The sequence below is a fragment of the Camellia sinensis genome, chromosome 11 (genome assembly GCF_055761805.1).
Source record: "Camellia sinensis isolate YWXY chromosome 11, ASM5576180v1, whole genome shotgun sequence".
Lineage (NCBI taxonomy): Eukaryota > Viridiplantae > Streptophyta > Magnoliopsida > Ericales > Theaceae > Camellia > Camellia sinensis.
The window spans coordinates 50,741,914-50,757,071 of NC_138971.1; the positions used below are offsets into that span (position 1 = coordinate 50,741,914).

Below are 15,158 nucleotides of genomic sequence, written 5' to 3' on the forward strand. Positions count from 1 at the left end.
TGTTTTTTTTTTTTTGTTGTTGAGATTTGAGCTCATTTGGTAAATGATCATGTGTGTGTGTACAATAATCATCCATATCTTCCTCTGTTTTTTCTTTTTTGTAGTAGTAGTTGTTGTTGTTGTTAATGATGATGATGATTTGTTGTTGTTGTTGTTATTGTTGTTGTTGTTGTTGATAAAACGTATTGCAGATCCATATATTTGGTTTGAACAGGTAGTGTGTGGTTTTTCAGTGAGGAAAGATCGACCGAAGTTGTTGAATTTGAATAGACAGATAGTAAAAAGAGATATAGATTTTTAACAGAGAGATTTTTTTGTTATTGTTAGATTTTCAATAGATAGATTTGTTATTGTTGTTGAATAGATAATAAAATTGGAATAAATAGATTTAAACAGATAAATGAAAAAATTGAATGGATAATAAAATTTAAACAAATATTTGAACAATTAAGGGGAAAATTTTGAATAGATAGTTAAAATTTTTTTAACAAATACTTAAAAAATTTGAACATAAAAATAAAAATTCGAACAGATGGGTGAAAAATTTGAATAGATAGAAAATAATTTGTACAGATAGACAAAAAAGTCAACAGATGAAAGAGTCAATAGATAAATTAAGGAGTAAAATCAGAAACAAAATGTCTTTCAAAACAAATAAAAAGACCTCTGATCACCAAACTATTTCATAAAAGGTGGATCTCTCACCAATAAAAAAAAAATATATTGGACCTAATGCCTTAGACACCCTTTAAATTAGATTTATCACCAATTTTCTCTAATTAAAAAAAAATGACATAATTTCATACCTTTTGAGTTATAACTAAAAAAAATGTCATAACTAAACACACCATGAGACATAATTAAAAACCTCATGAGTCATAACTAAAATAATTTCATAACTAAAGAAGAAAATTAATTATAACTAAAAAAAAGACATAATTAGGAGTACATATGATACACCCTTTTTAAGGGATGTACATTAGAATTTTTCTTTAAAAAAAAAAAATGCCCCTAGTCCTCCTGGACCGAGCATATTAGAGTAATGCTAGGTATCATAAAAAAAATATCATGAAAAGTTTCATGAAATTAATCCAATGGTAGTTGCATAACATACAATAAACACTATAAACTATTCAAGGGTGAAGGGTGATTACATAAGATACAATAGAGTGAAGAATCTTTATGAAGGTTTTTTATGATATTTATTTTATGATGACTAGCAATATTGTATACTCCGGCTCAATTTTTTTTTTTTAGCAATGTTACATCTACCTAAAATTTTACTAATAATCTTACTAAAAACATTCATATCCAAATATCATTGGAGGTTTAAATACTATGAGCAACATTATAGTTCCATAAAAAAAAAAAAAAACAAAACCAAACAAAACAAAACAAGAACAAAAACAAACAAACAAACAAAATTTATCCAAATTCAAATTGTGTGGATAAGATTAATTCTGGATGTGGTCCACAACACAACAACTCTTCATCTACACCATAAACTTATTTATGGACAATTTTCATGGTTGATAAATATGGAACAATAGTATTTCTCAAGTATTATAGTTTTCTTACAACAATCACAATTTTTTTTTTTCCCCAAAAGATAGCATTAGTATGGTAGTATAGTTAAATTACAATTAAAAAGGTTCATTGTTGTTCCATCAGCTTGAACTCCTACCATCCCCTCATCACACCCTAAGGTGTGGCTACTAAACCATTGGGCTAAACCCTAATATCTTACAACAATCACATTTGACCATTTGTATTTTTAGTAAAATTATTAATATGTATAGAATTAAACATTTTTTCCCGAGAGTCTTCTAACATCACATAAAAAATATATATATAAAAATTAAGTATGAGTTGTTAAAAGTAGAGTGTAAATGCTTTTTATTTATTTATTTAATATTTCTATTTTTTTGGCTTTTATTAGTATGTAAGACTATCTCTAATGGTTCATCAATTCTGACATCAAATTTAAATTTGATGAAAAAATAATATTTTTCCTGCTCCAATGGTTTCATTAAATGAGTATCAAATTGAGGATATCAAAAATCTTTCACCAAATTGAGGACGCTTAGGAGCTTTCATCAAATCACTGTTCATAGGCATTGGATTTTCACTACCGGATGTCCCATGAATGTCCTCTCAAATGACCACCTTTAGGAAAAATTTATGAAAAAAATACACTGGTCGGTCAACCGACTGGACATTCGCCTGGTCAACTAGTGTTTTGATGAAAGTTCAAAATCCTCCGTTGGAACACTTGATATCAAATTGAGTTTTTACTCAAATTTAGTGAAAAAAAAAGATATACCGTTGGAGATGCTCTAAGGTGATGTAGTATAATATATAGACTAAGGGTTCATTTGGGATGTGAGTTGGCTTTTTAACTTTTTGGTTATTTTAGCTCGGGACTAAAAAGCCTGATTTTGAGATGGATTTTTTGACTTTTTTAACTTTTGTGAGAGAAAAAATTAAATGATTATGATTTGAATGTGACAATTTATTTTATTGACTTTTTAATCGGCCTTGTTTGGCAAGTGACTTTTTTAGCCAAAAAACCAAAAAGTCAATAAAAAAAACCAAAAAGCCAACAACCCATACCAAAAAGTCAAAGATTCTCTTTTCTCTCTACTTTTTGCACATCTTTTCGTATAAAGTTAAAAAGTCATCCCAAACATTTTAATTTAGGGTAAATTACACAAATAGTCCCAATAGTTTGGGACTTATGTCACTTTGGTCCCTGACTTTTCAATTGTGACATATGTGACCCTAAATTTTGAATCTTATTCCAAATAAGGACAATTGAAGATACCATTGTTTAATTTCAAGGGCAAAATCGTTAATTTAATAAAATATAAACTAATTTGACAAAAATAAATGTCAAAAAAATATTTTAAATTTTTTTAAATTTTTTTTTATCCACCAATGATAAAATTATGTAAAATTGATAAAAATTAATAAAAATTACATGATTAATTTTTTAAAATTAATTTTACATGATCATCATCCAAACACATAATAAAAATTAATTTGGTAAAAAAATAAATAAATGTCTAAAAGATTTATCAATTTTACATAATTTTATTTTTGGTAGGTAGAAATAATTTTTAAAAATTCAAAAATATTTTTTTGAGATTTATTTTTGTCAAATTAGTTTATATTTTATCAAATTGACGATTTTACCCTTGAAAAATCTAATGATATCTTCAATTGTCCTTATTTGGAACAAGATTCAAAATTCAAGGTCAAATGTATCACAATTGAAAAGTCAGGGACTAAAGTGACAGAAGCCCCAAACTATAGGAACTATTAGTGTAATTCACCCTTTAATTTATTTTAGCTCATAGTTTAATCAAATAGTCAAAAAATTACTAAATTACCCTGTTCCCAAACAAGGCAATGTGTTTTTAAAACTATTTTAGTTGTTCCTAATTCTACATACAGTTCTTCAATTAAAAAGGAGGAACATGCCTGGTTCTGGATCTAAACCCTAATTCTTGGGTGCGAACCCTAGATTGTCTCATCAAAAGTTGCCATCACAAGTCTGATCGACCTGATTCGAAGCCATAGATTTGACTTCGCAATCAAGGACTGAACCTAGATTTGGTAGTCGCGATCCGATCCGAAACATAAAGTAACAAGACCAGAACCCCGTGTGGACTATGAACCAAAAAAAAGAAGAATGCCTTTGAGCTCTTGTTCGAGTTCTTCCTTGATGACCGGAAGGGGAGACAGAAGTATAAAATGCCTCTTCCCCCTGGAGGCTTTCTGGCATTTCATCTTTCTTGATTTCCGGAATGGGAAGCTCTCTGATCTTTCCTTCGAGTTCGAGTTTTTATTTTATAGAAGAATGGTAACAAAAAGAAGAGCGTCAGCTCCTAACTCTAATGCCTCTAGGAAGAAATCTGCACAAGGTCAAGGAGGAAAAACTCCCCCACGTCAAGTCTACAGGCCAACGGACAACACCATCCAATCATCCTTTGATAATACATATAATCTTCTAAACAAAACTGCAGACAATCAGGCGGAGCAGAATCTTTTTTATGTTAATAAAGATACGAACTAGTTTCTCTCTCTGAAATCAAAGTTGAGTTCGCGAACTGATCAGATTTCTTCATTCGCATCTGGTTCACAGCACTTGGAAATCTCATATTTCAAGTTCGTCTCTGGTCTTCTCTAGGTCGAAGCACTTGGAAAATCTCAGATTCTGTTGAAGTGGACCAAGAAGCTGCAAAATCAACTTTCATTTCCAGTATCACAAATTGCGAATCGAAGTTGTTGTTCACATTGTGATTTCAGAATCATAGAACAAATCGATTCGAAGTTTCTTGGAATCTTCGCAATTGTGACTTGGCTCCTTTGATTCGCATTGGAAGCCATTTGATTTCGCGATCTGAGTTTCAGCCTGGGTTGCTTCAGCTTCGAATTGAACTTCTCAAACTCAAATCTGAGGAGAAATCGATCTTTGGACATCAAATCAACTTTAGTCCGAAGTCTTAGTTGAGTTTCGAACTTGAATCTGAAACCCTAGATGCGATGTGGAGTTGAACCCGAAACTCTTGACGGCGATTAACATCTTTCGAACCTCTAGATTTTCATGCAATGCCTTTGTTTGGATCTGATTTTGTAACGCCCTCAAAAATAAACCCATCATAGCATACATTCACGATAAGTAAAAGAGTTCTCATAGTATAACCATCAGAGTATTCTTACAAAAGGTATTACATGTTGACAATAAAAGTAAACGCCCTATAAGCTTACAACTTTCCAAGTCAACACTTAGTTACAAAAAAGAGAGTACAAACTCTACACAAATAAGCCCTTGGCTTGATATACATGTAATACAACAAAAACAACAAAAAGAGTCTACAGCCTCAAGCCTCCCAGCTACGTCTTTGGAGGTGGCATAACACCTGTACCTGAAAATGATGTCCCATATAGGGTGTGCCAACGCCCAGTAGAGATATGCTAAACATAATATGAGCAGTAACTAAAACATTAGCACTTGATAAATGTTTAACTTAATAAAACTCAACTTATAAACATGGCTCAGAACCTGGCCAAATAACTGAAGTGAGACTATATCTTATGCCAACAATATTACAAACTGCCATTTTACGGAAATTGCGTCCGCGGGATTCGGCACCCATGTATTTTCATTCTCTTATGGCCATTTTACGAACATTTCATCCGCGGGACTCGGCACCCATGTATAGATATATTCGGATTGCCATTTTATGGAAATTGCGTCCGCGGGATTCGGCACCCATGTATAATTATATTCAAATGGCCATTTTACGGAAATTTCATCCGCGGGATTCGGCACCCATGTATTCAAATACACAACTTGATTAGTTTCAATTCACCTAATCATCATGCAATGTCTACAACAATCAAGACTATCCTCCACTGATAGCCCAAAGCAGTTATTTCTAAACAGATAATAAATGCCTCAACAGATATATAATTGACATTTTCAAAAGTGAGCGATTTATAAATTCAACTCCACCGTTCTATCTCATAATGAGCAAATTTCATTATCCCCAACTCAATTTCATAACAAATGTCATTAATTACACTAATGACCCAAATATACCCAAATATGGTATTTTTCCCTTCAAGCTCAATATTGACCCAAAGGTCCAAATATTATCAACAACACCTATATTCTCATTTCTAGGCTCAAATACACATGTATAGGCTCAAAATACAAAACCCCTCTTTTATACATTTTGAAACCCTAACACCCAAAATCACCTAACTCAACATTATATCAAAAAGATCAATAGTTTATGTCAAAGACCATAGGAATGAGTAGTCACTACAAGAAATTAAGGTTTTAAAGACAAATTTTTAGGGACAAAAATAATTTGTCTGCAAAAATTATACTTTTAAGGACAAAATGAAAGAATTTAAGAAAAATATATATTTAATCATATTGTTACATTTTCTAGACAAATTTACTTAGTTATAGAAAGATCAATCACTATTCCCTACCATTTTAATTGGTTGCTAATAAACCCAAATCATATATTATTGTATTTTATATATTAATTTTTGAACTTAATAATCGGGACTATCAAAAAACAAAAACAAAAAAGCCAGGTTCATCACTCACTCTCTCCCTCTCTCTCAAATCCCTAAATTCTTTTCATATATCAGGTTTCAAATCCCTAATTTCTTTTCATCACTGTCTACGGATTCGATATTCTGATCTGTGGTTCATCATTGTCTCATAGCATCTCTCTCCGTTGCCACCTCATCTCTCTCGATTCTCCGATTTCCCGGCGACTCTCCGGTAGCGATTCCGATCAGGTACCATTATATATGTATATACATACATGTATGTATCCGTATAATCGATTTGATATCTCAATTTTAGCCATGTATAGATTCATGTGTTTGTTCAATCAAATTTACCAAATTGAAATATGCAGATCTAAGTAATGATTTTCCATACTTCATCTTCTGGTAGGTAAGAATACCAAAAAGTAAGCGAGCAAAGAGGTTTACATTATTGTGGACTCAAAATTGCATCTAAATCTACCTAAAAACATTTTCGTGTTTGATCTTTAACAGTAGCGTGCAGGACTAGTCTCAAGTGAAATTAGTTCTGTATTGGTGTTGAATAGATAACTCAGAGCTCCTTGTGTTCAGTGATTTGTAATCAAGTGTATTGGTTCAATGAATTGTGACATAATAAAGTGGAAAATAGAAACTACCTGATTTTGCCGGATGAAATCATTTCATTCATTCTTGAAATCCTCTGAATTTGCTGGATGAAATCTTTTTGCACCCCCTCTGTCCTTTAAATTTGCTATATGATTTCATGTCATTGGTTTGGTTACCACAGATTTAAGCAAATTTTGAGGAAGGTTGAAACACAAATTTTGGTTACTAAGAAGAGTAGAGAATGAAAATTTCAGGAACTATATTCATTGTGTGGATTGGGAAATCTCACATGTTTCCCCTTGATACACAGCTCTACACACCTAGTAATCCGCTAAAACTACATCTTTTAGGTGTAAGTCAGTTTCTGTTAACAGAGCAAGGGTACATATATGGGACTTGAGAGCATCATTAATGTGGGATCAAATATACTAGAGACTTGTTTAATATTACTTTTGTAAGCAACCTAAGTTTGATTCATAGTGTTTAGTCACATCTCTACCCACATCTAATTGATTTACTTTAGTGTTTGTTAAAGCTTTACAAAAACTGTATTGTTGACCAAATAATTTTGATTATGGAAAACAACAAAATTTTATCTATGAAGGAACACTATGTGTGTACTATAGTTCTATTATCTATACCCTAACACATGTTTTGATAAGTAATGATATAATTTCATTTACAAGAAGGCCGAAAACAAATTATACATCAAAACCTGATCCGATGTCTTCAAAAGCCAAAACTTTTAATTCTCTAAATAGGCTCTTCCTACAAATGAATGTTCTCTTATTCTGAGCGCCCCAGATTTTCCACGTCAAATCTGAGGCGGCAATACCAAACTCATTGTCATCTCTATAAATATATGTAGTTGGTTTGGTTATATAACCTGTGGATTCAATATTAATAATAATAATATAATTTTTTGCCTGATGGGTTAGAGTTGGGATACCATTTTCCCAAGAAAGAACTTAGTAAAATCATCAGTTAGTTATTTTGTTAAAAAAACAAAGTAAAGAGTTATTGAATAAATTATGCTTTATGTAAAAGTTGCATCTGTCACACTATTATTTTTTACGTTTCTTATACTATTATTATAGAAGTACATTTCGTGCCACAAGCGTTTCAATTGATTTTTATAAGAATCATCGTTAGAAAAATCATGTGGAATAAAGTATGCCGCCAGCCCCCTAGTCATCATGGTTTAAGCTTTTGAGAGTAAGGATGTTTCTAAAATATTAAGATTGTCCATTATCCTCCTTAAAATTTGAAGATACTAATAGCATGTAGATGTTTTATACAGTTACACTTGACTTGAGAAAGTAACTATAAACTTTTTTTTTTTTAGAATGAAAATATCACTTTGGATGGGTTGGAATTGAAACAAAGCAAAAACTCAACAAAGGCTTATTTCAACCACCTGTGTTAATATAGTAATATAGTAATATTACTATATTGCTTATTTCAACTACCTGTGTTAATTCCCCTTATGCACACAAAGGCTTTTAATTTGGCTCTTTTTATTGCGTTATGAAATTTTATGAAACAATTTTGGCTCGTAATTGCGAATGAGATCATAACTAGTGTTTAAGATCATAATCTAGTATTTGCTATGATGAATATGCTCTGAAATTTGTTGTTCCACGAATATAATAAGATCATAATCTAAACTGTTCCAAGGTTTGTTTTTAAACCTGGGAGTTTCCAAGAGAATGCTTTTTAGTGAGCTCATATAGTTATGGTGCTGAAAGAGAAAAGTAACATTTTAAGTAGTAATTTTCATGATTCCTCAAAAAAAAAAAAAAAAAAAAAAAAAAAGAGTTGTAATTTTCAAATATTTCTTTTCATGTGTGCAAAGGCTTTGATAAGTAGTTTGGAAGTAAACTGAATAAAAGAATTGAGAATGCCCATCAATTGCCTTAAAATATAACAGTCATGATGATGAAGGTTTATAGTTTAGGAGGGAACTAGAACTTAAGGTAAAACAGGGCAAACACAGGAGCACACATTTATGTGGTCTGGCTTAAAGCTTATGTCAACGAGTGAAAAACGACAGTGTTTATTGACTCCAATTAGCTTAGATGAACACCTAATGGAATTTAGTAAGTCACATTTATGTAATATGCTTTTTAAGCATTTGCTTCAACTATGAGCATCTCATATTTGCCTCTTTGGATCAAAACTCATTCACAAAAGGTTTAAAAGAACAAAAATTGCGGGTTAAAAATATTAATGTTTTTCACTTTCAGAGATGGAAAATTGGCAACTACATTGCTCGAGGCAAAATGTAATATGAAAACTAGTCTTACCTTTCATGATATGCATATAACAAACTCACTGCTACTATCAGCTCCATTGGTTACTTTTATAGACAAGTTACTTTTATTTATTATACACTTCGAATAAAATACACTTTGAATAAAATCCCTACTCCCTAGCAAACTTCCTTGCTTTAAGAAGTAAATGTGGAGTATTAGGTATTTGATCAACCAATGCTGCTTGAACTTAGTGTTTGCAAAATGGGGATTATATGCTGCATAGGTGGCCACTCTATTTTTTTTTTTTTGTTGATATGACAGTTGCAGATTGTATGCCAACATTGATGTGAATATAATCTTTGGAAAGCTTTACTGTGAATGTCATGTATACGTAGCCAATTGAGGAAGCATGGAGATAAGCTTCCTGGGGAACAGAAAGAAAGGGAAGTGGGGGATGGGGATGTTTGGGAATAATTGGTTTAAGGACCCACTTGTTCCTATCTGTATCAAATCTCAATATTTTGTGCACATCTACATCTTTAATGAAACTGCATTCCTTCGTTTATCAAATTTAACCAATTTAATTTGCAGATTACAGGACAGTCCTGTCCATTATCATTCAAGGGAAGCCCTTACTGGATGGCACCTGAGGTTAGCATGGTTATATAGTCATCATTTGTCTCGCTTTTCTTGACAAAGCTTTCAAGTGATATTTCTAGATTGCATTGCTTGTTCAGGTTATAAAGAATCCAACCGGTTGCAATCTTGCTGTAGATATATGGAGCCTTGGGTGCACAGTTTTGGAGATGGCTACAGGGAAACCACCCTGGAGCCAATATGAAGGGGTTAGTGGATTTGAATGCAACAGGCTAAATTTCTTTCCTTTTTTTTTTTTTTTTTTGTCGCACATAAGCAATGCTGAGTCTCGTATTAGCTAACAATATATCTTGCTGAGTGCTCTTTCATGCTAAAAAATATGTGATTGCTTGACCTTTCTTCTCTTATTATTTCTGGTGAAGGTTGCCGCTTTGTTTAAGATTGGAAACAGCAAGGAACTTCCTACAATCCCGGAAAATCTCTCAGATGAGGGCAAGGACTTTGTGAGGCTGTGTTTACAGCGCAATCCTTTGCACCGTCCTACAGCCGCTAAGCTTTTGGAGCACCCTTTTGTAAACAATGCTGCAACTTTTGAGAGACCCATTCTAGATTCTGAACCTCCAGAGCCATCACCTACAGTTACAAATGCTTTGAGATCTCTGGTATGAGTGGCTTTTTTTGCTGTGCCTATGTTATCCTTTACGTTATTTGCAGCTTCTGCTATTATATGCCACTAGTTGCATTCATGCAAATTCTTGGTGGCACAAGCTTTTAGCATTGCACCAAAAGCAATGGCCCATCTCATAAATATAATTTTTAATTGGTAATCTATTTGAGAGTTTGGCCTATTCTATGCAGGTCCTGCAAGCTTGCGTTGATTTAAAGCTTGGGAGCTCTCTGCTAGATTTTGAATGTCATTTTAACGAAACCATTGAGAAGAAGATGCGATGAGTTGAGTTGAGTTGTTTTGTTATGTAGGTAGATATAATTCTAATAACAATCTGTTCATTGAACAATTGAATGCTATAAACAATGCTTATAACACTAGCCTTATAAATTGGAAATGATACTTTTGAAATCTCTGTCATATATACAATCAAGATATTACGTACTAATGAATTAGAGCATGGTATTTGTTTGTTATTGAATGCGATGAGCATTTTTTTTTTTGTGTAGTTGAATTTTAATTTGGAGATGAGTGGATGGTTTGGTGATATATATTTTCTGTTTGGTTGTTGAGAAATCAAGAAAGGAATATAAGTTGATGTTCAAATTAGTATTTTTAGAATAATTGTTACAAAATCAAAAAAAAAAAAAAAAAATTATCAAACTTTTAGAGACCAATTTTAGTTGTCTCAAAAAATATTTAATAAGCTTTTAGCCGCTACTTTTATTTGTCCCAAAAATTAAAACTTTTGACCACCATTTCCCTTTGTCTTAAAAAAACTAAAACTTTTACGGACCACTACCATTTGTTCCAAAAAATTAAAACTTTTAGACACCAATTTGTGTTGTCGCAAAAATTAGTTTCTTTGTCTCCATAACTACCACCGTTGCCTTGGACTATAAATAGACTTTTAGAGACAAATTTTGGTTGTCTCAAAATCAAAACTTTTTGCAACCACCTATTTTTGTCTCTAAAAGTCTATTTATAGTGACAAATGCAAAATTTTGTCTCTAAAAGTCATTTTTTGACTTTTCCAGACGGGCCATTTGGGACAAACTTCGTGACGGAGGAAATTTGTTGGCTAAAGTTTTTTCCAACAAATATTACACTTTTAGGAACGAAATAAATTTGTCCCTAAAAAGCTGATTTCTTGTAGTGAGTTATCCCTACCTCGAGATGAAGAGCTCAAATGGAGGAGATGACCAAAATCCAAAGTGCTCCAAATCCTAGATTTTTCAGATTAAAAGGAAGCCCTCAACACCCTCTATCTTTCTTACAAAGAGCCTAGGTTAGAAACTCCGTAGAAGTAGATCAATCCCTAGAGAGAAGTTGTTTAGAGAGAGAGAGCTTAGATCTAGGGTTTTTAAAAAAGAAAGAGATGAAAAAGTGAAGTGTAATCCCGCTGCTATCTACTGATATACGTATGACCTGCTCGAACGGAGAATAGGACGCTCGAGCGTAAGACACAAAAACTGGACCCGCTTGAACGTAAAGATTCCCGCTCGAGCGCCAAGACACAACTGCAAAACACACCCGCTCGAGCGCAAAGGGAAAGCCGCTCGAGCATAGATTCCCCCATTCCAGAACTTTCACAGACAATGAACTACCCGCTCGAGCACCAAGACACCCGCTCGAGCGCTACCCGCTCGAGTGTAAGGAAATCCGCTCGAGCGTGAAAAACACACCTGCAGAAGTTTTGCAGAGGCACGAAATGCTGAGAGTGTGTAAACCCCGCTTGAGCGCAAGAAGACCCGCTCGAGCGGACAACCAAAAATCAAACTCCGCTCGAGCGCAAAGGGACCCGCTCGAGCGTACCACCAAAAATCTGGGCAACAAGGAATGGGACTAAAGCTCAACCAGCCTACTCGAAACACGCCCAATACATCCTAAAACTCAAACACACGGAATTAAAGGATAACACAAGATATACAACCACCAACTCCACGGAACCTAAGTCCAGAATACAATAATCAAAGGAAGAGAAATCGGGATCGCGATAACCTCCCCCCCTTAGAGAATTTCATCCTCGAAATTATGTACAAGTTTTTCAAAAACATGTTTTCTCAATCACCAACATTATTACAATAGAAAATTCAACAACTTGACCCATTACCGGTCATTCCATCTCTATTCAAGAGGCAAACTTCCAACATAATCCCCAACATGCATTATCAACATGCATCACAGAACAAATTCAATGCCAAAATTATATTTGCATTTCTAAAATAGAGTTAACATATGCAATGTTAAAATAAACTTCCATTACAAGGCAAGTTCCACAATATTCCCATAAACCAAAACATTCACAATGTTTTACAACTTAAGACATATTTAATGCTCTTAAAGTTCATCAATATTACAAAATCCCAATATATGGTTAGACATTTACAAACAAGTCCGGATATTTTTCATGGACATCCGCCTCACGTTCCCAAGTGGCTTCCTCCACTCCGTGATGTTTCCACAAAACCTTTACCAAGGGAATGGTCTTGCCTCGCAAGACTTGATCCCGCCTATCCAAGACCCGTACCGGTCTCTCCTCATACGAGGTATCCTCATCTACCTCTAAGTCCATCCAATCCAACATGTGCGATGGATCCGGCTCGTACTTCCGAAGCATACTAACATGAAATACGTCATGCACTCCGGACAACTGCGGCGACAAAGCTAAACGGTAAGCAACCTCCCCAATCCTCTCAAGGATCTCAAAGGGACCGATAAATCGAGGGGACAACTTCCTACTCTTCCCAAACCTCATCAAACCCCGCCTAGGTGATATTTTCAAGAAAACATGATCACCCGTCTCAAATGCCAAAGGCCTCCTCCTACGGTCGGCATAACTCTTTTGGCGACTCTGGGCTGTAACAAGCCTCTTACGGATAAGCTCAACTTTCTCCGTCGTTTCCCTCACCAACTCCGGGCCCAACAAAGGTGCATCACCCACCTCGGCCCAACAAACCGGAGACCTACACAGTCGGCCATACAAGGCCTCAAACGGCGCCATACCGATACTAGACTGAAAGCTGTTGTTGTAGGCAAACTCCACCAAGGGCAAGTGCCTCTCCCACGTCCCACTAAAGTCAAGGACACAACCTCGAAGCATATCCTCAAGGATTTGAATAGTACGCTCGGACTGTCCGTCAGTCTGAGGATGGTAAGCTGTGCTAAAGGTCAGTTTAGTGCCCAAGGCACTCTGCAAACTCTGCCACAACCTAGCAGTAAAACGAGGATCTCTATCATAGACGATCGACACTAGGACCCCGTGCAACCTCACTATGTCCCGAATATACAAGTCGGCAAGATGATCTACCGAATCTCTCGCGCGCATAGGAATAAAGTGCGCTGACTTAGTCAACCGGTCTACAACCACCCAAATAGCATCACTACCCCGCTGAGTCCTCGGAAGACCTACAACGAAGTCCATAGTAACATGCTTCCACTTCCACTCTGTAATAGGCAAGGGTTGCAACAAGCCCGCTGGCCTCTGATGCTCGGCCTTCACTTGCTGACAAGTAAGGCACTTAGACACGAAAACTGCCATATCCTTCTTCATACCCCGCCACCAAAACTGACGACCTAGATCACGATACATCTTGGTGCCTCTCGGATGTACCGCAAGGCGTGAATGGTGAAACTCTCGGAGTACTTCTTCTCGGCAAGACTCCGGCACAAACAGACGGTCTCGATATCTCACACTCAAGTTGGGATACACAGTCAAACCCTTCTCAGCCTTCCCATTGGAGATCTTCTCTCGGAGGGATTCTACCTCAAGGTCACCTCTCTGTGCCTCTAACACTCGAGTCACAAGTGTAGGCTGTGCAACAACAGAAAACAAGGCCGCAGCCCCAATGGATTCGCCCAGAAGCAAATCGAACTTGCCAAGTGCACCTAACATCTCCCACTCCCGGATAGCTATACAAGCAACATCACTAATGGATTTCCTACTAAGGGCATCGGCCACAACATTGGCCTTTCCCGGGTGATAGTGTAACTCGAAGTCATAGTCCTCAATGAACTCCATCCACCTCATCTGCCTCAAATTCAAGTCCCTCTGTGTAAACAGGTACTTCAAGCTCTTATGATCCGAGAACACCTCGAATTTCTCACCATACAGGTAGTGCCTCCAAATCTTCAGGGCAAAGATCACTGCTGCTAACTCTTGGTCGTGAGTAGGGTAATTCCTCTCGTGAATCTTCAACTGGCGTGAGCCATAGGCTACCACTTTCCCTTCATGCATCAAGACACAACCCAATCCCTCTCGTGAGGCATCACAATAAATCGCATAACCCAAACCTCTCTCCAGAATAATCAACACCGGAGCGGTGGTCAATCTAACTTTCAACTCTTGGAATGACTTTTCACAAGTCACACTCCATACAAATTTGACTCCTTTCCGCGTCAATCTAGTCAACGGCGAAGCTAGTCTAAAGAAATCTTTCACAAACTGGCCATAATACCCAGCTAATCCCAGAAAACTGTGAATCTCAAAAACGCTCTTAGGCTGTGCCTAATCTTGCACTGCCTCAATCTTGTATGTATCAACAGGCACCCCTTTCCCGGAAACCACATGGCCTAAGAACTTGACCTCTCCTAGCCAGAACTCACACTTCCCAAATTTGGCATACAGCTTATGGGCTCTAAGCAACTCGAGCACCACTCTCAAGTGTTCCTTGTGCTCCTCCTCCAAAGTCGAATAAATCAGAATGTCGTCCAGGAAAACGACTACAAAATGATCTAAGAATTCTTGGACTATCCGGTTCATCAAATCCATAAACACTGCCGGTGCATTGGTGATCCCGAAAGGCATCACCAGGAACTCATAGTGGCCATATCACGTACGGAATGCCGTTTTCGGAATATCCTCCTCCTTAACCCTCAACTGATGGTAACCCGATCTTAAGTCTATCTTGGAGAAACAATGGGGCCCTTTTAACTGGTCAAACAAGTCATCTATA

At 35.7% G+C, this 15,158-nt stretch overlaps 1 protein-coding gene and 1 pseudogene across 3 annotated transcripts in view; one reads left to right on the forward strand and one right to left on the reverse strand.

Moving 5' to 3' along the window:
• Nucleotides 1-15,158, reverse strand: part of LOC145788890 (geranylgeranyl transferase type-2 subunit alpha 2-like) — a 295,230-nt pseudogene that overhangs the window by 119,911 nt on the left and 160,161 nt on the right. The window lies entirely within an intron of this gene.
• LOC145801940 (mitogen-activated protein kinase kinase kinase YODA-like) lies at nt 5,829-10,651 on the forward strand. Of its 2 annotated transcripts, XM_082893886.1 has the most exons (4): nt 5,829-6,327; nt 9,531-9,590; nt 9,677-9,784; nt 9,959-10,332. In XM_082893886.1, exons 2-4 carry the CDS (start codon nt 9,579-9,581, stop codon nt 10,202-10,204), a joined length of 366 nt encoding a protein of 121 aa, XP_082750012.1. In that variant the 5' UTR covers nt 5,829-6,327; nt 9,531-9,578; the 3' UTR covers nt 10,205-10,332. The 2 variants fall into 2 exon arrangements, with proteins under 2 accessions (XP_082750012.1, XP_082750011.1); XM_082893885.1 differs by lacking the exon at nt 5,829-6,327 and having other exon boundaries at nt 8,016-9,590; nt 9,959-10,651.